At 39.7% G+C, this 25492-nt stretch overlaps 1 protein-coding gene across 16 annotated transcripts in view; it reads right to left on the reverse strand.

The window, feature by feature from the left end:
- The window catches only part of ERC1 (ELKS/RAB6-interacting/CAST family member 1), a 271526-nt gene that overhangs the window by 143963 nt on the left and 102071 nt on the right, over nucleotides 1-25492 (reverse strand). For all 16 annotated transcript variants that reach the window (XM_044940924.2, XM_044940927.2, XM_044940926.2 and 13 more), the window contains 5 exons: nucleotides 24662-24799; nucleotides 23005-23145; nucleotides 21959-22099; nucleotides 19978-20171; nucleotides 5846-5981 (listed from right to left, as the gene is read on the reverse strand). In XM_044940924.2, the coding sequence (XP_044796859.1) occupies nucleotides 5846-5981; nucleotides 19978-20171; nucleotides 21959-22099; nucleotides 23005-23145; nucleotides 24662-24799 (750 nt within the window). The remainder of the gene's footprint in view (nucleotides 1-5845; nucleotides 5982-19977; nucleotides 20172-21958; nucleotides 22100-23004; nucleotides 23146-24661; nucleotides 24800-25492) is intronic.

Raw genomic sequence — 25492 nt, forward strand, 5'->3', positions numbered from 1 at the left:
GTTTACCGTTCCTGTTTTCTTTTGCAAAACCTATACTTTCAAAAATATATACACAGATTGTAAAGAACAGCAAAGAACAATCAAAGTCAATGATGAAGGAAGGGAATAAATGATGATTGGGAAGGAATATACATATGACTTCTGGGATATCAGTCGTGTTCCGATTCCTCAAGACAGTTATTTTGTATGTATTACTCACACTATGCATGTGTGTGCTTTACGTACTTTTAAAAATGTGTATTATTCTTCAGAATAAAGAAAGTTAAATGGAAAAGTAATAGCACCGCTTTGTGGCAAAATGTAGCCAGAAAGAGTGAGGACACCAATGAACTTAACACCATAACTGACAGTCGCTGAATAATGAAAGGCAAAAACCAACCTTCTAGTTTAAACCAAGCTTTCCTCTTTACGAACAACAACAACAAAAATACTATGAGTTGATTAACATGATTAGCAGAAGTAAAAAGAAGACCCAGCTGTGGATGTGACTGGTGATAGAAGCAAGGTCCGATGCTGTAAAGAGCAATATTGCATAGGAACCTGGAATGTCAGGTCCATGAATCAAGGCAAATTGGAAGTGGTCAAACAAGAGATGGCAAGAGTGAATGTTGACATTCTAGGAATCAGCAAACTAAAATGGACTGGAATGGGTGAATTTAACTCAGATGACCATTATACCTACTACTGTGGGCAGGAATCCCTCAGAAGAAATGGAGTAGCCATCATGGTCAACAAAAGAGTCCGAAATGCAGTACTTGGATGCAATCTCAAAAACAACAGAATGATCTCTGTTCGTTTCCAAGGCAAACCATTCAATATCACAGTAATCCAAGTCTATGCCCCAACCAGTAAAGCTGAAGAAGCTGAAGTTGAACGGTTCTATGAAGACCTAAAAGACCTTTTAGAACTAACACCCCAAAAAAGATGTCCTTTTCATTATAGGGGACTGGAATGCAAAAGTAGGAAGTCAAGAAACACCTGGAGTAACAGGCAAATTTGGCCTTGGAATACGGAATGAAGCAGGGCAAAGATAGAGTTTTGCCAAGAAAATGCACTGGTCATAACAAACACCCTCTTCCAACAACACAAGAGAAGACTCTATACATGGACATCACCAGATGGTCAACACCGAAATCAGATTGATTATATTCTTTGCAGCCAAACATGGAGAAGCCCTATACAGTCAGCAAAAACAAGACCAGGAGCTGACTGTGACTCAGACCATGAACTCCTTATTGCCAAATTCAGACTTAAATTGAAGAAAGTAGGGAAAACCACAAGACCATTCAGGTATGACCTAAATCAAATCCCTTATGATTATACAGTGGAAGTGAGAAATAGATTTAAGGGCCTAGATCTGATAGATAGAGTGCCTGATGAACTATGGAATGAGGTTTGTGACATTGTACAGGAGACAGGGATCAAGACCATCCCCATGGAAAAGAAATGCAAAAAAGCAAAACAGCTGTCTGGGGAGGCCTTACAAATAGCTGTGAAAAGAAGAAAAGCGAAAGGCAAAGGAGAAAAGGAAACATATAAGCATCTGAATGCAGAGTTCCAAAGAATAGCAAGAAGAGATAAGAAAGACTTCTTCAGCGATCAATGCAAAGAAATAGAGGAAAACAACAGAATGCGAAAGACTAAAGATCTCTTCAAGAAAATTAGAGATGCCAAGGGAACATTTCATGCAAAGATGGGCTCGATAAAGGACAGAAATGGTATGGACCTAACAGAAGCAGAAGCTATTAAGAAGAGATGGCAAGAATACACAGAAGAACTGTACAAAAAAGGTCTTCATGACCCAGATAATCACAATGGTGTGATCAATGACCTAGAGCCAGACATCCTGGAATGTGAAGTCAAGTGGGCCTTAGAAAGCATCACTACAAACAAAGCTAGTGGAGGTGATGGAATTCCAGTTGAGCTCTTTCAAATCATGAAAGATGATGCTCTGAAAGTGCTGCACTCGATGTGCCAGCAAATTTGGAAAACTCAGCAGTGGCCACAGGACTGGAAAAGGTCAGTTTTCATTCCAATTCCAAAGAAAGGCAATGCCAAAGAATGCTCAAACTACCACACAATGGCACTCATCTCACACGCTAGTAAAGTAATGCTCAAAATTCTCCAAGCCAGGCTTCAGCAATATGTGAGCCATGAACTTCCTGATGTTTAAGCTGGTTTTAGAAAAGGCAGAGGAACCAGAGATCAAATTGCCAACATCTGCTGGATCATGGAAAAAGCAAGAGAGTTCCAGAAAAACATCTATTTCTGCTTTGTTGACTATGCCAAAGCCTTTGACTGTGTGGCTCACAATAAACTGTGGAAAATTCTGAAAGAGATGGGAATACCAGACCACCTGATCTGCCTCTTGAGAAGTTTGTATGCAGGTCAGGAAGCAACAGTTAGAACTGGACATGGAACAACAGACTGGTTCCAAATAGGAAAAGGAGTACGTCAAAGCTGTATATTGTCACCCTGCTTATTTAACTTCTATGCAGAGTACATCATAAGAAACGCTGGGCTGGAAGAGGCACAAGCTGGAATCAAGATTGCCGGGAGAAATATCAATAACCTCAGATATGCGGATGACACTACCCTTATGGCTGCAAGTGAAGAGGAACTAAAGAGCCTCTTGATGAAAGTGAAAGTGGAGAGTGAAAAAGTTGGCTTAAAGGTCAACACTCAGAAAACGAAGATCATGGCATCAGGTCCCACCACTTCATGGGAAATAGATGGGGAAACAGTGGAAACAGTGTCAGACTTTATTTTTCTGGGCTCCAAAATCACTGCAGATGGTGATTGCAGCCATGAAATTAAAAGACACTTACTCCTTGGAAGGAAAGTTATGACCAACCTAGATAGCATATTCAAAAGCAGAGACATTACTTTGCCAACAAAGGTTCATCTAGTCAAGGCTATGGTTTTTCCATTGGTCATGTATGGATGTGAGAGTTGGACTGTGAAGAAGGCTGAGTGCCGAAGAATTGATGCTTTTGAACTGTGGTGTTGGAGAAGACTCTTGAGAGTCCCTTGGACTGCAAGGAGATCCAACCAGTCCATTCTGAAGGAGATCAGCCCTGGGTGTTCTTTAGAAGGAATGATGCTAAAGCTGAAACTCCAGTACTTTGGCCACCTCATGCGAAGAGTTGACTCATTGGAAAAGACTCTGATGCTGGGAAGGATTGGGGGCAGGAGGAGAAGGGGATGACAGAGGATGAGATGGCTGGATGGCATCACTGACTCGATGGACGTGAGGCTGGGTGAACTCCGGGAGTTGGTGATGGACAGGGAGGCCTGGCGTGCTGAGATTCATGAGGTTGCAAAGAGTCGGACACGACTGAGAGACCAAACTGAAATGAACTGAACTGAATCTCTAGAAGCCAAGGTGGCATCTGATAAAAATTAATCATTAATCATCAAAGTTCAAAATATTAGTCATTAGTATAAAGGATGTCTTTTTAACATGATGAAGAATATTTTGTAATACTAGAATTATTACGATATCTACACTGGAAACACTAAAGTAATTCTTTCCCTTCACCTCACCTACTTCGTGAAAATATCAGTAGATGGACCTGTCTGTACATTCAGAAACTTAAAAACAAATTCAGGTAAGGAGAACTTTGTACAACACAAACCTTCCATCAACTGTTTTCCTACCCCTGTCCACCACAAGGGTTCTACCCAAGAATCCCCAGGGTCCCTCAGCAGGGAGTTCTATTTAGAGGTGACCTTAGGGTGCAAGTGATACTCACCACCACTGGGGTGTTACCTGCAAAGACATGATTAAGAAACAAGCAGCAGAGCTCTTTAGCAGAAGAGCTGAGATCAGAACCAAAGGACCCCACTTCACTGCTCTTGTCACATGTTTGAATGAAGTGCACCCACGTGCATCTCACATATGGCCATCAGCTATCATTTTTCATAACTTTAACATCTGCCACTTATTGAGAACCTTGGAAAGTCCTCATCCACTATAAATTAGTTTTATCTGTATGTAATACATAAACAGATAATCTGACTTACTTATCTTGCCCAGTTATATAAACAGGAAATAAGAGATGACATATGAGAGCACTTTTGGTGTTATCGTACCACTTGACAGATGATGAAAAGGGCACATTTTGATTTACAAAGACAGGATGGTAGCAGAGAACATCAGGTAGGGGTGTGGAGTGGACAATGAGACATGAGACAGACAAGGAAGGGGCTGTGATCCTAGGCCAGAAATGAGGTGAAACTGAAGTCCAGAAACAGCCTAATTATTAATTTCATGAAACATAAAGATATCAATTCAAACTTAGGAGCAGTGAAATAACTTTCTATAAATACTTTAGTGAAATTGTTAGCAATGAAGAAAAACATAAGACCCTCACCACACAAAATAACATAAAATTATTTAAATTAAAAGGTTATAAATGAAAGACTGAAACAACTTAAAAATATTCATAGGTAAATATTTATCTGTTCTCAAAACAGGGATAAACTAAGTAAAAAACCCACAGGGAAAAAGCCATCATGAAAGAGAGAGATTTTAACTATATTAGTTAAACAAATGAAAATGTAAGACATGAAAAAATACTCAGCCCTCACTGGTAAATCAGGTAAGTATAAATTAAAACAAAAATTAAATATTTTCCACCCATCAGATTGGCACTAAAAAATAAAAAAAGAGGAAAAAATTTATAGTATCAACCGTTATTGGCAAGAGTGAGGGAAAACTGGTAGTGGCTTTTTTCAAAAGTTGGCACATCTGAGGAAATTCATACTGTTTCTATAAGGAGTATGTTATCAGTAAAAGCCATATAAAAGAAGAATGAAAAAAGGAATTAAAAAGTCAGATTTTCATGTCAGAAGTGAATTTGTTATAAAGCCTAAACATAGCTTCTATATAACAGACAACTCCTCCAAATCCTCCAGATTTTGTGACTATGCAGTGTGGCATGAACATTCTATCACACCAGTTAGAAAAACACAAGCTGACAGTGGCTAGTGGTCTTGGCAGGAGCTTTAGAGATCTCCACCGTCCACGGCATGGTCTAAAACTTAAACCTTCATTCAGACAGGCCAGTGATCCCGGAAGTCTCAGTTCAAATGCTAGCTGAGCCGGAAGTGGCTGTGTGCATGTGGGTAAGTAATTCGATTTCTCTGAGACAGTTTCCTCATCTATAAAATATGTAAAACCCATCTGCCCCTCAGATCTGGTGAAGGTTAGAAACAGGGACTTCCCAGTCCCTGTGGTTCCTGGGCACTGCCCTGGTGCCCAGCCCTGGGCACCCAGCTGGCACTGGTATGGTCACTGCTACTCTCGGTATTGAGGTTGGTTTAAGTATCTTTTGAGTAATCAGGTCTAAACATCAGTGAAATAGAAGAGTATGTTTTAATACATTCTGCATGACTGTGAAACACAGTCTCTGAACTGAATTTTTTAAAGTAAGGGGAAAAAGGGAAGGTGGGGGAAGGAAAGGAAGATGAAAAAAAGAAGGCAACCTGACACACACCAGATGAATGATGTGCTTTACTGAAGGAAAAGGCCATTCGATGCTGACCACCTGAAGACCCCGCTTAGCCAGTGGACACTGAACTCACCAAGCAGGCAGATTCCCTCCAGGAGACGGATTTTCTCCCTTGCTCAGGTTTCCTCAACAAAGCTGTGGAATAAAACTGGCCTTTTCTATTGAAAGCCACTCCTTTACTGCTAAACAGCTGGACTGAGAGGAAGGTAGCAGGCAGGGTTAGAAGGAAAAAGAGTGGAGGGTGAGGATGCAAAGAGCCGCGTGCCCGTGGGGAGGGCCCTGCCGGGCCTGGTCCCCCCACCCAGCCCCCCGCCCAGCCCCTCGCCCACCTGCAGCTGCTGGGAGCTGTCACTGAGGGTGTCCTCCCGCCGCCGGGCCTCCTCCAGCATCTGGGCGCTCTTCTTCTTCTCCACCTGCTCCTTGTGCTTCAGGCTGGCCACTTTCTTATTCTGGTCCTTCACCTGCCTGTGGAAAAGGGGAGAAAACTCAAGCTCTTCATATACATGCACAGGAAAGAAGGTGTTTATTCATTGACACCACAATGCAAGGAACAGCTCAGAAGCAGCAAGAGTTCCTGCTGTGAAATCCTCCCAACCTGGCCAAGCGCTCCATTCCAAGAGCAGCTAGCTGTTAACCATGGTACTCCGGGAGCACATGTGTAAGTGAGTACTTTGTGGAACATGATGAAACATAAAACAGAAAGAGGCCTGGGACAGAGTGAGATGGCAGACGAAGGAAACCAATTCAGAGATTTTTGTTGGCATATGAAAACAGGTTCTTGACATCAACGCTATGAAACTGCAGAATGGCTGATGAAGAAAGGTCTGTAACACAACTCTAATTTTACTGTTATTAAATATTTTCAACTTTCAAAAGCTATATGTAACCTTGTTGTTTAGTCACTCAGTTGTGTCCGACTCTTTGTGACCCCATGGACTGCAGCACACCGTCTACCCTGTCCTTTGCTGTCTCCTGGAGTTTGCTCAAACTCATGTTCATTGAGTCAGAGATGCCATGCAACCATCTTATGTAACATATATGTATATAAAATTATGGCATAAAGATCTAAGGCCACAGCTTAAGCAACAGATCATTCCATCTACTTCTGAAGCCCCCTATTGGACTCCACAGCCTCCATACTAGATAAGAAGACCACACCAAACTCCAAGTCACAGGTAGAGAAGATTAATCTCACTGAAGAGTGGAATCATGACTAATTATCAAGAAATATGTGTAAGGCGCAGCCCAAGAGAACCTGGGCTCTGCAATGCGAGAGAACCTACATCCACCTGAGCTCTGACACCCTGCTAAGCCCATCACATTTTCCTTACTCATTAAGGAGATGAGTATTTGGCTGAACTCCACTCTCACGTATCAAACACTAGGAATATCAATCCATGAATAAAAACAGTTTCTGCTCTCAAATATCTCCCAGGCATCCGAGCAAATACAGGATATGCTAAGTGCTAGGAAAGGGCCCCGGGAAGGGAGCAGGGGTGGCAGTGGTGATCAGGAAAAGCTTCCTGGAAGATGACCTGCCTCTGAACTTCCTGAGGGACTGGTCCAGGTTACTAGGCAGAGAGAACAGCGGGGATAAAGCCCTGAAAAAAGGAGAGTGTGTCCCTTTGGAGGAAGCCACACTCAGTGTGACTGCAGCATAAAGTCGGACCAGCAGAACAAAGAAAAAGGAAGCCGAAAGTAAACAAAGGCCTGTTTCCTGCTGAGCAAGGAAGCTGCAGTTCATCCTAAGTGTGAAAGACTTAAGGAAGGGAAATGATACAATCAGATTTCCAAACTTCTGGAAACAAATCGAAGCAGGATGATGATCGTAGGGAGGATGCAACAATTAGAAAAATCCACTCAACTGTGCCCAAAAGTTGCATCAATAAACTGAACTAATAATGAGAAGCCACCATGGTTTGTATCTAATTAACATCCTTTGAAATCAGGTAATGAGAGCCTGTGGCACGTTCTCTCACACTCATTGCTTAATCTCCAAATTAGATCACCGTGGTTTGTTAGATAAAGATGTTCAGGCAAATTCATATTCCAGATAAATGGCAAATAATATGCTAGTTAAGAATATCTCAATATTCATTGGATATATTAATACAAAAAATTTATTCATTCTATCTCTGAAATTCAATTTTAACTGGACATCTCAAATTTTTATTTGCTAAATCCAGCACCCCTACAGGAACTCAAATCGTGACTAAATGAAAATTAGTCTTTCCTCCCTTCTCTACTGGATTCACCAGCTTTATCTCACCCACAGAACACCACGTAGGTATCTACAACTGCGATCTAGAAAAACAACGTTTACCACGTCTCAATGTGGGATGGCGTGAAACTCAACTCTTTTCAGTGGAAGACTTTAGTGGATCAGCACAGGTCTGTGTTCACACACTTATTTCTACCAATGAATCATTCAAAACAGTAAGACTATGTTATTTAACTTTTATTACATAATAAAATAGGGACTCTGGGCTTAACACAGTAGGAAGCATCCCCTAGATTGCAAACATTTGAAGAGAGGTCTGCAGAGGTCACGGCTAAATAAAGCATGAGTAATAATAATATTGAGCCCAATCTGTTTAGATCTAAGAGTGACAGAGATGACATTTACAGGCTTCACTTTCTTGATGTCTTGCCTTTAGCTGAAGCTGCTGTTATACAATAAAAAGTAAAGATGAATTGTGGACTGAATCCTATCTTTTCGTCAATACATGGAATCTGTTCTTTGTATTCATTCTCTGGGGTTAACGTCCCTGAACAGGAACTAAACAGATGTGTATCTAAGGATTCCGAGTGTGAACCTTCAGTCGTCATCACTCTAAATAAAATCTTTCTGCTCTGTACTTGAATGGAAAGGTGGACAGAGGAGGGCAGGGTAGGACAAGAGAGGAAGAGCAGAAACAAACAAACCCATTCAAACTGGAAAAGCTTAGCGGAGACACAAAAATACAAACACTGCAGGTCACTGTCACTATTAACACAAAACAGGCTAAAGCAAACGGTGGAGGGTTAAGCATCTTGCCCAAAGTCATATAATAGAGTTATCTAAACATCCAGTCCATCAATAAATTAGACTCTTTTGATGACCTATTCAACTGGACTTAACAAAACCGTAATTAAAATGCCTCTAAGTAGAATAAAAAAAATACTGCATTAAATTCCACTCTGAAGTGAAAAGAGGGTTTTTAATATACTATACAGCCAAAACGATCCTTGCCACTGGAAGAACAAAGCTTGTTGCATTTTTCATTACTTGGAGAAAACTTCTTTAGGAATAAGTATAGTTTAATGGCTTTTACCACTAAATAAAAATGAACAGCTAACAATACTATAATTAACATAACTTGTAACTCAGAGAATTATGTCTACACCAATGACTTCCATGGAAAAAATCTTCTGGAGCCTTTCATAACTGTTTGTTTAGTAACATTTAGATCAAAATATGCAAAAGACAAAATGTGGGACAAAGCAATAAAACTTCCCAGTACAAATATGAGCATACTTAAAGCTTAATTTAGAAAGTCCTCACACACAAAGCAAAAACCTTCATGATATTTTTCTACTAAAGCTGACTTGTGTTCAGACTTGGAATTACTTACATGGTACCCTAACTGATTTACTACAATGTGGAGAAAATGTTTAAAGTAGAAAATTGGAAAATCACTTTTCAAATGTGGCATTTGTGCTTGCTACTTTTATTGCAAACACTTAGGATTTCTTCTGTAATGAAAACGGTTTATTCACGGAGAGTTCCGTAAAAATGTTTCCAAAAAAAAAAAAAAAAAATTTTTTTTTTTTTTTTTTTTTTTTTTTTTTTTAACAAACTCATCATACTAACAAAGCTGCTTATTTTTAAAAAGAGTCAAAGGTGGTTAACAAGTCTTTGGTGGTTAACAAGTCAAGTGACAGATAACTTAGGTGAAAAAGGGAATTTTTTTACAGAACATTAAGAAATGTGTAAAAGACAAAAAGCAAAATAGGCTAAAAACTGTCAAGGAGGTGCTAAGAAAGCTTCCAGAAAATAATGTCACATAAACTATAGAAGCACAGTTTCAAATAGAAGGGAGATGGTCACTAACCTAACCTAACCTAACAGACAGGTTTTAGATGGGTCCAAGACAAACACGGCTACTCAATCTGGCAAAGGGTACTTCACTGAGGAAACTTTAGCCTGGCAATGAGAGAAGATCCCAAATTATACTGCTCTGGAAAATGAACGGGAAGTGTGACTGTGGAGGCATAGAGCATAAATGATTCTTTCAGAAGCTGTGCAAATGGGAAAGAAAAAGTAAAAGGTAAAAGTAAGATCCTGTGGTGAACTGAAACCAAGGGAAAGATGAAGGAACGCTTGCTCACACGTCTCCTTAAGGGTAGGGAAGACTAGATTATGCTTTATGTTTGGGAGTCTGTGGGAAGGAAAGAAGAGAAACAAAGGAAATGAGGAGGAGGAAGAGGAGGATTCAATTTATGGAACAAGGTTCTGAAAACTGGTCAGAGGGAAGGAGCGAATAGGAAGTTTAGCCTCAGAACAGAGCTGGGACGTCAGTACCTCTGACAAAAGCAAGGGAGGACGAGCAAAGACAGACCTTCTGAGACTGCTGCTGTGCAGAGAGAAAGTAGAGGATGGTGTAAGGCTGACTGAAGAACCCCTGCATGAATCAGATTCCTATAAGTAATTACAAAACAAAGATTTTATTTTATTAACAAACTCATCATACCCTAAACAAACTGTTTATTTTTAAAAAAGAGTCAAAGGTAAGAGGACTTTTTCAAAAATATCGTTAAGTCTTGAGAATAAATATCAGGGAACAGAAAAGGGAAAGAGAACCTTTTTCCCAAAAAAAGCCTCAACTTCATCTTACTACCTGTAACAAAAAGTTCAGACCTGAAAAATAGAGCCTGAAAATATCATTACAGAAGAAACAAGGCTTCCTTCCTCATCTTCCGCACACGTACAACTCTGCAGTGGGCTCTACTTTGTACTTGCTATCAATCCTGACAGGAATCAAGGGCACCGTATGGTGGGATCTGGGACCAAACAGGACTCTGAGAAAAAAGCAACAATGAGTGATCAAAAACAGCTCCATTTACTGACTGCTCAGCCTGTGCCAGATGCTGCTCCAAGGGCTATTTGTATTAACTCATTCAACATTCACAACAGCCCTTCAGATCAGAGAGAACTACCCCAACTTTACAGATGGGAAAATGACAGTGAGAAAAGTACCTAAGAACCTTTGAGCAGTATGGGACCCCAGAGCTCAGATTAATTCCTAGGCTAGAGTGTGTATCATATGAGAAGCCCTGAGGCTGAAATGAGAATATCTGGCTTCAAATCTAAGGACTACCACCAACTAGGCAGCTGACCCTAGATGTAGAAATCACGTTCCCTAGTCTCAGATCCTCATCAGAATAATGATCTGACCTATGTAATCCATATGCTGTTTGTGAGAATCAGAGACAAGTGCTTTTATAGACAGCAAACATATTAGAAAACCACTGCTAGGAGAAAGGTAAAAAGGCTGAATGCCAAGGAATTGATGCTTTTGAACTGTGGTGCTGGAGAAGACTCTTGAGAGTCCCCAGACTGCAAAGAGATCAAACCAGTCAATCCTCAAGGAAATCAACCCTGAATATTCATTGGAAGGACTGATGCTCAAGTTGAAGCTCCAATACTTTGGTAACCTGATGCGAAGAGCGGACTCACTGGAAAGACCACGATGCTGGGAAAGACTGAGGGCAGGAGAAGTGAGTGACAGAGGATGACATGGTTGGATGACACAATCGACTCAATGGCCATGAGTTTCAGCAAACTTTGGGAGATAGTGAAGGACAGGGAAGCCTGGTGTGCTGCCGTCCATGGAGTCGCAAGGAGTTGGGCACGACTGAGTGACTGAACACCAAGGTAAAATGCAGGTGGTATTAACAATATCATTTCCTGAACCTGATCAGAAATTCTCATACCATGATTTTACAGTGCCGTGGCTCACAGGCAGAATAAAAAACTTTTAAAATGAAGACTTATGATTGTTTTCTGCCAGCTTCTCTTACTAATTCACTTAGTAATGAAGATGGTTGAGTTACTTAATGGGCTCTGTAATTGTGTTACTCACCTGCAAAGTGGAAATCGCAAACCTTGCTACACGACTGCTGGGAAAATCAACGGAAATAAAACCTGTGAAGCTTCCACCACAAGCCCCTGACACATGAACAGCAGCACCGGTGGCTGTTTCTGTTGCCAGCATTCAGCAGTCACAAAACAACCCCCAAACTGAAAGGGTATGGGAGGGTCTGTGCAGTGAAATCACTCCAAGGCTCTTACACACATCTAGACTGGGGCCCCTCTCCCTCCCGCATCCATGCTGCACTTCACCTGCTAGTGTAAGAGCCACAACGTCTCTGATGAAGCTGTAACAAAGTTAAAGCAGTATCTTCACCTCCTCACTCCCCCAGTGACCACTTTTCCCCTTCATTTCTCTCTCAGTCAAAACCTGGTCGGTCTGATTCTTGCTCTCTGACCACTCTCACGACCTTGAACGGTAGAACTGTAATGCCACTCTTCCAATCAATCTAACGCTCATGACATTTTCTACACTCATACCTGAATTTCTAGACATCTTGTTCCTGGGGTAACTTTTGGGTTCAAGACAATGTCAATATACAATGTTTTGTTACATATCTTTGCTTTAGGACAAGCATACTGACCTTGAGGTGAGACTGAAGGAAACGGCAAATCCAGGAAGGAAATGGGAAAGAGAAAAGTTAGAAAGTGTTAATGAGGGCAGTATTCAGAATTCGCATAATTCACAGACACAGAGGAAACATACAGCACAGGATTAGAGAAAGGAACGCAGACACACCGATTCGGCACAGACACCAAAAGTGAGTAAATTCAGACTTTCAACAAGTATATTTTCATATTTGATTACACCATTGTACCTTAACGTAAGTTTCTAAAGGGATGAATTTTGTCTAAAATTTACCATTTCCTGGGGCAGGAAAAAGAAAAAATAATTTCTCAAACACAAAGAAAAAGAAGGGAAGGCCAGCTGTCGTTCCCCTTCCTGTTTGAGTATTAATAGCCACCTGTGACCTAACGACGTTAGTCAGCTTGGGTTTATACACACCCGTCTTAGAACTGACAACTCCTTTACCTACCCCCGCCCATTTCTTAGACCCAACTTATCTCGGAGAAAAGCAGAAAAACACGGAAATGATTCTGAAGAATACAGAACTCTCATTCATTTGGAAAATTTGACATAATTTTCTCAAATGTGAAAATAATGTTTTGCTAATTACACCCATTATGTCTCACTCCAAATCTATCAAATCTGTCTCCAAATGGTGCAATCTAACAGCAATAATGAAGAAGAAGATGTGGCTCTACAAATACCAGTTCGTTTCTGATACTGCTCAGCAGACAGAGATCCAAAGTAGTCGTGCTTCGTATTCCTTACCAAGCACAAACCCCTGAGGTTCATTATTGCTTTCATATTCATAATAACAGGCAGCTTTCCCTTTTTAAGAATTAATCAGTTTCACTGAAAGTGGTCTTCCAAACACTTAAGACTCCTAAGAGCCAGGGCCATCCAGCTGGTCATCAGGACTGAAATTTTACTTCAAGAATCTAAAACCAGAGGTTTATTTCTTGAGTGCCAGCACCATTTCAACTTGTGCTTTAATGTTTTCTAACATTTCAATACTAAAATGAGTTTTTTAAAAACTCATTGTTAAAATAATGGAAAGGCAAGGATAAAATTATGATTTCCATTATATAATAGAAAAACAGAAAAACAAAAAATGAAAACAAAATTCCTCGCAACCACACGGCAAGTACACGGTGGATCCCGGAGAGGAATGCAGGTCTGCAGACACACCTCCTGGGTGTACTTTTATCTCTTCTCTGATGCTTACAGGTTCTTGAAAGGAATCTATAAAAATCCATGGATCTCTAGCAGAATGCAGACAATGTTCAAAGTCAAAGTGAGGTCAATCATTTATCTACATGACTGTTCCCAACGATCTTTTTTATTTTTGTTGGTTATGACAGATTAAGTTAGAATAATTTTAAATCAACAATGACACTCACTGAGATCTCATACAGATGCAAGGCTTTATATGAAACATGGGGAAATCCCTGAAAAAAAAATTAAGTTTATTCTTGACAAGAGTGAGCAACTTTAAGGATCTTTTTACCTATTTTATAGTTCAGGAGTCATAGTTTATGTTGGCATAACTTTTAGCTCTTGGGAAATAAATTTAGGAGGAAAAAAATCTGCATATAGAGTAACTATATACAATTCTAATGTTTACATTTTAAAGTGTAACACCAAAATTTCTATCAAGACTGTAATAAATTATAAGGTGCTGTGCCCACAAGAAACTGTGGAAAGATGGTGTAGTAGAATTGACTATGTAATTAAGCTGTGTAATTTATTCTTCTTTTAAATGAAAATCAGTGAAATTCATCGAGGAGAGGAAGAAGAAAGCAGGCTGAAGCAAGCAGGATCAGATAAAGAACAGTCATCTCCAGTTACGACACTCAAAGCATCTTGCTTTTCCTCTTTCATTTTTTAAAAACACCATCCATTCTCCTTCAAGAAAGAACACACAACCACCATGCTCATTTTCCTTCTTTTCCAACTACATCAAGACCCGACACTGTCCTTCATGGACCAAAGACACACAACTGCAGACTTTAAGGAAATTCTTTCAGGAATCTTTTCCCTCATGAATTGTATGCTAATTTATGCCAATCTACATACAGCTTAATTTCCTTATGGGAGATTTCTGAAGACATTAAGCTGCATGATCAATTCAGAAATTCAGAAAACATATTTACAAATATGAAGACTAAAGATGTAGGTTTATATTTCCAGATTACACTGTGCCACAGAGGCCTGAATACACTGTGATACCAAAATAAATCACAAACATGAAACCCACTTTCTCAAAGAAAATGTCAAAAAATTTTAGGTCAGCCTAAACAAAAAAACTTTCAGGATGCAGTTACAAAAGTCAAATACCTAATTCTACCAATAAACACATTCCTTTGGCTACATACATTTAAAATGGAATATATGAGAAAATAATGTTGATTTGGAAATACTTTCTTTCATTCCCACACTCACTGAAACAATTTTATTCACTCTCATTGTAGACATTTTCAATTCACCAAAGAGAGAAGATGCACCAGTATGATTAAGAAATAAAAAATATATACCAATTAAATCATGCCATTATGTATGTATGTATTATGTACATCCATATACGTACATAATACACACATATATGTACATATTTAATACATGTATGTATTGAACATGTATCCCAGTTTCAGAGATACTAAAATATAAAAATAAAACTTAGAATTGGTATTTTATTGTGACAGAAGAGTTTATCTACACGTTTCTTTAACGTGAAGCAAGAAAAGTAACCCTACTGAATTATATTAAATAAGACTATTTAATGCATATGGGTTTACTTATATTTTTACAGAAAAAAAGTGTATGTGCAATGGTAAACATATTACAAACATATACAAGAAATGAACATAAGAATATTTTCAATATAACAAACAGGGAATAAGACTAGTATCCATTTAATGAAAGGTCTGAATGTGCAGGGAATGGGAAGATAAAATGTGGGATGATTAGAGAGGGAAATGAGAAAGGAGCCACATCTCTATGTTTTAACATACATCTTCAATGGGCCCTGAACAATGTACAGTCCTTGGAGAGATTGAGAGAGATACTATCAGAAAAGCATAGAAGAAGGAAAGAAATTATTATCTAAGGGAGGTCAGTAAAGCTTCCCCTCCAAAAAAAGATAACAGTTACAAAGGGTCAGATTCCCACAAATGAATAAGGGGAAAGAAAATTTTAGTCCATTTTCATTACATGAAATTCAAATACTAGTAAGTTTTAAAAGCAAATAAAAAAACCACAAAAGGCCACATCCTCAAGCCACAAGGTTTAAGGGTGGCATGATGGGAAAACAACACCATTCTCTGTGTTCAAGCTCAGTTCATCATGTTGATCTTGATCTACAGAAATACAGACTCTTCTCACCAAAATGAGGTTTAAAATTACTGCTTCAGCCATTTAGACTGTTAATTTGAGGGGCTACCTTGAGCCTGAACTCTGAGCAAACAGGAAACACTCTTGCTTTAAAAAAAAAAAAAATCAAGGGGCTTTTCTGGTGGTCCAGTAGTTAAAATTTCACCTTCCAATGTTGGGGATGCAGGGTTGTTCCCTCTCCCTGCCAGGGAGCTAAGACCCCACATGCCTCACGGCCAAAAAACCAAAACAGAAGCAATAGTGTAACAAATTCAATAAAGACTAAAACAATAATAAAAATTTTTTAAAAATCAAGTAGCTCCAAATCTTATGAACAGATCATATATCAATTTTTTTTAATAAAGCCAGTTGTTTATAAATCAGAATGTATTAACAGTTCCCTTAGAAACGTTATAAACACAAGTACTCTTGCTAGCCCACAAAATCTAATTTTAATCATGATGCAAAAGCCTAGAATTAATAATAGTTCTAGATGAGGTCTGGAAAAGACAGCAAAGGAAATAAAATTAACCATCACAAATAGAAAAACTAAGTTTCCTCCTAACAGTTAAACTACTTACAAGCCTGGCCCAAAAGGAGTGAGTGAGTGAGTGAGTGTGTGTGTGTAAATAACACACCACCAATCCCTGGTTCTCTTGTCTTTGTCAGAACAGTTACAGCAACAGTACACTATCTTGCCTTTTCCTCTCCATTTTACATCTCGATGTACACTAAAGTTCTAGGACCTAAAATGAGCAGTCTAGGATCCAAAATAACCTACTAACCTTCCATCTAAACATCCCCTCAAGCCATTATCATTTAATATTGGCCACAAAAATTAAAAGACTAGACTTGAGTCCAAAGTTCAACAAGAAGCCTTTTCTATAGTAATGTTGTACCCTGCATAACACTATCAATCTCCAGGTTTGTTTTTATTATTTTCTTACCTAAACTGATCTAGGCAGACTACCCAGAATCACCAGGTGGATGACTTTCTGGAAGTGTCAACCTGGATAGGCTACAGCACCCCATTAATTTAATCCAACACTAATCTAGATGTTGCTATGAAAGTATTTTACAAATATAATTAAAGCCTATAATCCATTTAAGTAAAAGAGATTACCCCAGATAATCAAAGTGGGCATATCTGAATCCTCTGGAAGGCCCTAAAAGCAGGCTTCCCAAGCAAAGAGGAGAAATTCTGCCTATAGACCACAGTATGGACCAGGCTATTCTGCGGGTGGTCTGCTCCTCCTGACAGCTTTCCTGTACAGGTCTTAGACTCGCTTAGCCAACTGCTGACAATCACACTAGACAATTCCTTGTAATAAATCAGATATATATATGTATATATCTTGCTGGTGGTTTAGTCGCTCAGTCGTGTCTGACTCTTTGTGACCCTATGGACTATAGCCCACCAGGCCCCTTTGTCCATGGAATTCTCCAGGCAAGAATACTGGAGTGGGTTGCCGTTTCCTTCTCTAGGTGATCTTCCCCACCCAGGGATGAATCTGGGTCTCTTGCACTGAAGGCAGATTCTTTACCAGCTGAGCCACCAGAGAAGCCCATATGTACCTTATATAAATAAATGTAAGTATCTCTTCTACCGGTTCTGCCTCTTTGGTTGAATTCCAACTGATACACAGCATAGGACAGAATACAAATTTAGAAACAGAACTGCTTAGATTTAATTGGGAAAAATATTTTATATCTGCAGATGTATGGGCAGGCTTACTTAATCCTCAGTAGCTCAAGACACCGGTACAACACTAAATCATCTGCCAGAAGCTCCTGTTGTTTTGTAAGAGCAGTGAAAGGGGCTATTTATTTCCTCAAGACCACAAAGAATATGTCTGGGAATTCTTTATGAGTTAATCTAAACCTTTTAATATTAGAGAATCTTATATAAGTACTAGGAAATTTTAAAAGAATAATAAGATTTTTCTTTAGGCCAATGATTGTAACAGCATGTGTTCATTTTTGCACTTAGCAGGTTGCTGAATGCCCTGTAAAAATGCGTCCACTTCCCAAACGAATTGGCATTTGGCATCACAGCCGCACCAGCTAAGAGGCTACTCCTTAACGGGCACTCCAGCAAAATAACCACCACACAAACGATGGGCTTTGAACCAAGAATGAGACAATTACAACCAGCAATATCTGAACCTTACCAGAGAGGACACATACTTAATCCACAAGTGGTGGACCTAAGAGGTACTGTTCAGCTGGACATACAACTGGCTGGTCTTTATTTCTGATCAAGCAGATTCCCCGGCAAGCCCCCAGAGGCAGCAGAGTGGCAGCAGCAACTCCTCAAGTCCAGAACTGTCACCTTACTCGACACTCACTTTCCCAAGAAGTCCCAAACCAAGCCCCCCGATGATGCAGGGATGGAAGCCTGGCGTGGAAGGCACAAAGGGCGGGAGACTGGCATCCTGAGGGACGCGGACGCAGAGTCCAATCCCCAGTGCAGCAGGACCAGGGTAAGAGAGATCAAGAGAATGGTGAAGAGGCTCAAATGACAGATGACAGGGAGACAGACACCCACACACAGGACACAGCGGAAACGGCAACACGAGAAGCGAAACTGTTAGTAAGACAGCGGGAGCCGAACACATGCACTAAATCTGGGAACAAAAGGCAGAAAGTAGTTTCAATCGTCTTTCATTCCTGTCTTGAACTGTGCTGCTCAGTAAACAAATTACAAAGCCAGGAGCAACTGAGTTTTTTAGGACTGTATCTTTTCTTGGTAGCTAAAAAATTATGTGTCAAATCTTAAAACAAGATTATGACACTGCATGACCCAAGGACAAAACTCTATAGTATATTCTGTGGGAAGAGCAGATCATTAACAACTCTCTCCCAAAATGTGAAAAATGCAGTGACTAATAAAAGCTATTTGGTGTGCTCTGCATATAAGACAAAGATTTAATCCTGTTTCTCACTCTCACTGAAATCACATTCTCTCCCAAATCAGTACTGGGTCCAAAAATGAATTGAAACATTTTTCAAGGACACTATCTTGAATAGCCAGTGATAATTTCAATGTATAATTCTAATAAAAAAAAATCAAGCAAAATAAAAGTTTATCAAGAAATTTCTTTTCTGAAATACTGAAATACATTTAGTGGATTTAGTGGAAAGTCATTATCCATATAAAGTACTGCATTTTAAAATCTATGAAGATGAAGTACTGCTGTTGATTTCAGGCTGATACAATGGCAAAGAGAGGCATGTCCTAGCCCAAGTATGCAAGGGGCGTGCATTTCCGTTTGGGGGGTAAAGATGCAGTGCAGACATGGAAGAAGACACACAAATGTATAAAATCTAATCTTGAGACTCTGATAATTTATTAATTCTGACTTAAAGAACGTTATCCACCCATTTTCTCTGGACTTACTATCAAAATAAGAAGAAACAAATGAGTACGTGATCAGCTCATGTTATTCATACTTTCAACTTTAGTGAAGAAGAACCGTGAGGGTTGGACTTTAGTTTCTTGAAAATCAAAATCCTACAGGTACAGAACAAAAGGAAAAAATGACTTCCAGGGGAAAATATCAAGTCTACCCATAACCCTAAAATTTAAAACTGAATAAACTATTTATGAAAGTAGTCTATTACCTCTTGACATTCAAGAGCACAAAAATATTAAAACAGGCTCAAGGGAGCCTCAGGATTAGTGAGTTCATGCTGTCCTGCTAGTCTCTCTTTTCAGAATACAGTAATTAGCATAGCTCTATTGGAAGAACTATTTCTATGCGCTTGTGAATTTATGTTAAATACATGGTGTAAAGGAAGAGGCCAAGAGGCATATGCTTTATCTTTTGTACAAAATACTCTAACAAGAGAAAAAAAAAGGCAAAGAAAACTCCCAGAGAGCGGTCTGGCTGGCTCTGTTCAAATAGAGGTCACTTTCAAGTAGTCAAAGGTAGAGCTCAGCAAACACATCCATGTCTCACAAACTGTCCTCAAAATGTCTCTCCTTCTAACCTTGACCTGCTTTAACAGCTTGCACAGCACAGAGTCTAAACATTCACGGCCTAAAAGACCATCGGCTCAGAAAAAGGCCTGTATGAACTAAAACATGCTAGTTGCTTGAACTTGAGGCTCATTTGCTCCTGAAATAGATAAAATAAAGGGAGACTTTCTATGTCCAATCAATGATACGGAAGTCCACAGCTTTCCCATCTACTCCCACTCTGTGCGGCCTTTTAGAGACTCACACTAACTTAGAATAAAATGGAGGCAATGAAGACACCAGGCACTCAGGAATGTAAATTTGGAGTGGCAGATATATTGGAAAAACATGATCCCAAGCTACATAGTTTTAAGACCATCCTTCACCCTTCCTAACACAGTGAGTCCCTGTTGAGCCTCCCTCTCCTTACCTTTCCAACTCAGCAATCTTCTTATCTTTGTCATTCTTCTCATTTTCCACCTCCTTTAAGATTTCCAAGAGGCGGTCAACTTCCGCCTGGGCCTTGCTGGATTCATCTTTGTACCTGGCAATCTCTCTCTCCAGCTGCTGTATTCGATCACTCATCTCGGGACTGGCTCTGGCTTCCAATGTTGCCTCATGTGCCTACAAAGAAAATATCCAAATTCTATGAGACATGCATACAGTGGCAATGGACAAACCAAGTCCCCGGAAGCCACCTATACTCCAGTGTAAACAGGACATTAGCAAATCCCTATTGCTAGTCTTTAATTTACAAGGTTTTGCTCTGCTTAAATATTACACAGACAAAACATTCATAATACACAGAGAAATAATTATATTAGAATCTGAACAAATTAGTTATTTAAAATAGTACACCTCTGAAACCTAAACAGTGTATTAAAAACCAGAGACATTGCTTTGCTGACAAAGGTCCGCACAGTCAAAGCTATGGTTTTCCCAGGAGTCAGGTACGGATGTGAGAACTGCACCATAAAGAAGGCTGAGTGCTGAAGAATTTCAACAATGAGCACAGCCTTTTGAATAAATATAAACACCAACCTTACACCAGTTATGGTGTTCAGCAAAAAGAAAATACGCCAATACTAGTTCCTGTAAACCTACAAATTAACTACAAAGTAAATCAAACAAGGGAAAACATGAAAAGAAAAGCAGCAATGGTAGAAAAACAACTAATAAATCAAAGAAGGGGGAAATCACCAACTCCTCTACCCAAAGATAACTTTAATTTTTCTTATGAACCTAAACACAAAGTGTAAGAGATCATCAGATATAACCAGCTGTAGAACTACCATGATAACAAGGAGATTAAAAGTGAACAAACAGAAAATGTGGGATTGTCATACACAGGTGAGTTTGGATTATTAGTGAACAACAATTACCACTCTTGATAGTTACTGTTCAGTTTTATAATCCTGAATACATCTAACAGTTTTACCATCAATATTCTGGTATTAAATAGAAAATTATCTCCACTTGTTTAGTGAGGGGGGGAGTTAATTATCAAGTCTGAATTAGTTAATCTCAAAAAAAAAAAAAAAAAGGGATTTTTCTTCTTATTTAAAAGTAACTCTAAAATAATGGCTTTTCTTCTTTTCCTTAGCTTAAAAATATGACTTTATTTTTGGCATATCCTAAAAAATGACTCATTATGAGTTTCATGCTGAATACACCCAATATATGGAAAGAGTGAGTGAGTGAAAGTCGCTCAGTTATGTCCAACTCTTTGAGACCCCATGGACTGCAGCCTGCCAGACTCCTCTGTCCATGGGACTCTCCAGGCAAGAATACTGGAGTGGGTTGCCATTTCCTCCTCCAGGGGATCTTCCCAACCCAGGGATTAAACCCAGGTCTCCCACATTGCAGGCGGATTATAGAAAAAGACCACCACCCAAAGTGTCAACACCAGGCTTGACCCCCCTTTCATCAGTAATCATATGAAATGGACCCAGTTAATCAGAGTTGATAACTCAGAGATAATAAATATGCAAGTGGTTTGAAAACTACAAATGGCTGTATAAACATTACAGAAGAATAAGTCAATGAAATGGATAGTAAGTATCCCTTCCATATTCTAATATTCACCATATGGGTGATTATCACTGTAAAATTATCTCTTTCCAGGAAGCCTAAAGCTAACGGGAGAAAAATATCAACTGAGATTTTTACACTGTGGTCTTTTACATTTCTTTCTCTATAAAGGAGCTGCATATTTGAATCTTACTCTGAATTATTAATTTTCTAAGAGTTTGAGGACTCTAAGGAGTAAAGATATTAATGCTGCAAGAATTAATCAAGGTATAAATAGTATTATTACTCCATTTGTAAGTTATTCCATCCAAATACTATAAAGTTTTCTACTATGTTCTTATTTAAAAGCAGAGCAAGAAAATGGATCAATATTCTTTAACCTTTTTCAACTGTGATTCCATCTTCAGACACTCCTCCTTCTTCTGCTCCAAAGCAATTTCTAGAGTCTTAAGCCGTGAGTCCTTTTTCAGTCCTGAGGAAGCCAGGGACGAGGCGTGTTCTTTCAGATCCAAGAGTGAAGCCTAAAAGAAGCAACGCATATCTAGAATAAACACTATTTATTAACCAAATGGAGATCTTAAATTTATTTTCCTGGTGGTTTCTAGTTTCTTTCCATTACCATATACTGACATATTTCCAAGAACACGAAATACAAAACAGCAGCATTACCTCTGGCTTTCAAGTCCTAACTGAAAGAAAATGAATCCCCAAGAAAGGCCAACTGAATATTCAGTGACTTAAGGAGTTCTAGCAATACATATCCATTCTCACAAAATAAATGGAAGAAGGTCAAGCTCTGTGGATGTAAGCAGTCAGCCTTAGTGGCTACACTGATTTTTCTCTTTTAGAAGAAATATTCTATTAGAAACTTCAATTTCTATACATTTTCCTAAAGGTATTAGAAAGAAAACCCTGAGAATGTCCCTAAAGCTCATGATTATCTGATCATGAGGCATTAGGCACTTCTGCTGTTCAGGTGGCATACACGAGGTTCTCCAGAAATAAGATGGAAATATATGAAAGCACTTATCTGGTCAAGAGTTGGGTAAGGTCTCCCTGCTGGTGTTGAGGTGATCCCTAAGAGTGGCTGTAAACAGACTCCTCCTAGTGCATATTCCCTCCATCTGTCACCTTTCTTACCACTGGCACAATAATTCTCCAAATGTACCTGGAGAAGTTCTATTATTTTGGAATCTACAAAGTGTCATTAACAAGTAAGAAACCAACTCCTAATAGCTGGAAGAGGCAGGAGGTAAGGCTTAGGAAATGAATCATTCCATCTAAGCTTCCTGAAACAGCCTTGGCTCTAAGAAGAGTCTGTAAACCTTCCATCAGACCCTTTTCTGCACGCGTTATGTCCACACCGACAACATACACACAGGGCACTGACTAAGCAGATCACGCATCCGCGGGGGGTGATCCCGACCTCTTTCTCTGAGAGGTCGCCCTGCAGCACGCTGACTTTCTCTTTCAGGTCTTTAAGGTCTTTCTTGTAGTTGTCAATTTCCTCCTGCTTTTCCCGCTCATCTCGGTCGCGCTGCTCCTTCAAGCGTTCAATCGTCCGCTCCTGTTAAGAGAGGACATCAGTGCACAGAAAATTCCTTTCTGCCTCTACCTCATGACTACAATTCAGTTCTGAGCTCATGCAGTTTCACACTTCCATTCTCCACTTAAAAAAGACAGTGATAGGTCATTAATAATTTACTTTTTAAAGAGTTCATCCTTCCTGCCTATCTTGCTGTAACATACATCTGGCTTTGTTCTTTTGATTCCCTTAGGTTTCTTTCCCAATAATCTTAATTAGTATTAGATACCACTAAAGTATTCTTTCGAATAATCTTGTTTATTCAATTCCCAAGTAACAAAAAACTTGCATGTATATATACCCTAAGTACCAAATATTTCTTCTCTATATATAACTCACATGTTGCTACAAAGCAATGGAAACAATTCCCACACCAAAGAGGAGGAGGTTGGAGAGATTATGATTTGTTGAGCTTAAAGCATCAAGAAAGATAAAGAAAAAAGAAACCATTAAAACTTCTGTCAACAGATACTCAGGAAGTTTGAAAGCTGAAGCAATTTAAGTATATTTCTGGGTATTATTTCTGAATAGATTTGGGGATCAAGCCATGATCCCTGGGCAGGCAGCTTGAAGCATTCTGCATCCAAGAGGCTTAAGGAACAGTAACTGTATTCCTTAAATTAAAAGAAAAAAATTCCAATTAAAATGCCCCACCAAGAGTCTTTAAACCTTTTCCAAGACATTAACACTTGTCACACCGGGCTACTTCTTTATTTACTCAATCATACCTGAAAAAACTAGGTTTGCTCACAAGGCAAAATGAAATGGCAAGGCCACAACTTGAAAAACAGCAAGTACATTGTATTAAAAACTAAAGCCCGTGAAGACAAGAGGTCCCAATGTGGCCCAGTGAGAGGACCAATGATGCTCCTCAATGGTCAGTGTCTGACATGCCCACTTGACAATTCCAGCTGATCATACAAACCCAAGGGGCGCTCCTGAGAGAGCAGCACTGACACACTACACTACCAGGCGTGATGCAGACAGCTCGCGGGAAGCTGCTGTGCAGCACGGGGAGCTCAGCTCGCGCGCTGCGCTGACCCAGGGGGCGGGTGGGGAGTGGGGATGGTGGGCGCGCGAGGAGGCTCAAGGGGGAGGAAGTATACGTATACATTTAGCTCATTCACTCTGTTGCACAGCAGAAACTAATACAACACTGTAAAGCAATTATACTCCAATCGTATAATTAAAATATTATTCAAATAAAAAAAGTTTGTCTTCAGAAGACAGTCAACAGGTAGCACATGGCTGATTCTCTAGAAACTTTAGCCCCTGCCCTCCAGTATGGACTCCACCCTGCCCAGCAACAGATGCTTAAACCACCAACAATAAAATGGATCTTCTTTCCCTCACACTATCAGCAGTAGGGGCGGCTCTTCTCCCTTCTGCCAAAATGACTTCCCCTGTCTTCTCCACCCGTCTCATGACCCGAGTGACTTCTGGATTCACGAGGAGACAGACAAAGCGTGTGTGTGAGGAATCTGGGCTGGTCACCCACCTTCTCGGCAAGGGCCTCCTCCAGAGTGGTCAAGGCGGTGTCGGTGTTGGTGGTGTCCGCCTGCAAGGACTTGACTCGCTCCTTCAAGCTGCTCATCTGCTTTTCCTTATCTCTAAGCTGCTCTTGGAGGTTTTCAATCTGAGTTGTGAATAAAAATCATTTTAAGTTGGAAACAGACAGGTCAGGGTTGTTTGTGAGTGTGTGTTCTGTAGAAATAATTTAATCCTAAGGGTTTTAGAATTTCATGCAAACCTTTAAGCTGAGAATTTATAGCTGAGAAAGAGAAATCACACACATTGGCAGGGGGGCGGGGAGTTAATGGGCACACATGTAGAGTCATGACTCTCTCAAGAAGTAACTAGGGAGGAAAAGACCGCACATACAGGGATGGGGAGAAGGAGACCTAAAGAGAAGAGCCAAGAGCAGTAACTGGATTACTCCCCAGCAATGGTGTGGATGCCCAGAGGGACTCCTCTAAAAAGTGCTGGAGGAGGACAAGGAATGGACCAGCGGGACAGTAAGAAAAACAAACCAGCATGTAAAGGAGCAACTGTTCTTAAGTGATAGTGTTCAAGTTAGATTTTTATATCACCTTTTATCTAAACAGCAAGGATTTTCAATGAAATTTATTATTGTAGTTACTCATTCTTTCATACACACTTACACGATTCATTTAATTGAAATAAGTAGTGCTGGATTCTCTACTATAAGCCAGGTATGGGTGACACAAAGAGAAGTGAACAGATCCATTTCCATTAGAAGATGGAAAGAGGACTTTCTGAAGCTGAACCCAGGACATGGACATGGGTAGACAGACGGGAACTATGAGGG

Source organism: Bubalus bubalis, chromosome 4, assembly GCF_019923935.1.
Source record: "Bubalus bubalis isolate 160015118507 breed Murrah chromosome 4, NDDB_SH_1, whole genome shotgun sequence".
NCBI lineage: Eukaryota > Metazoa > Chordata > Mammalia > Artiodactyla > Bovidae > Bubalus > Bubalus bubalis.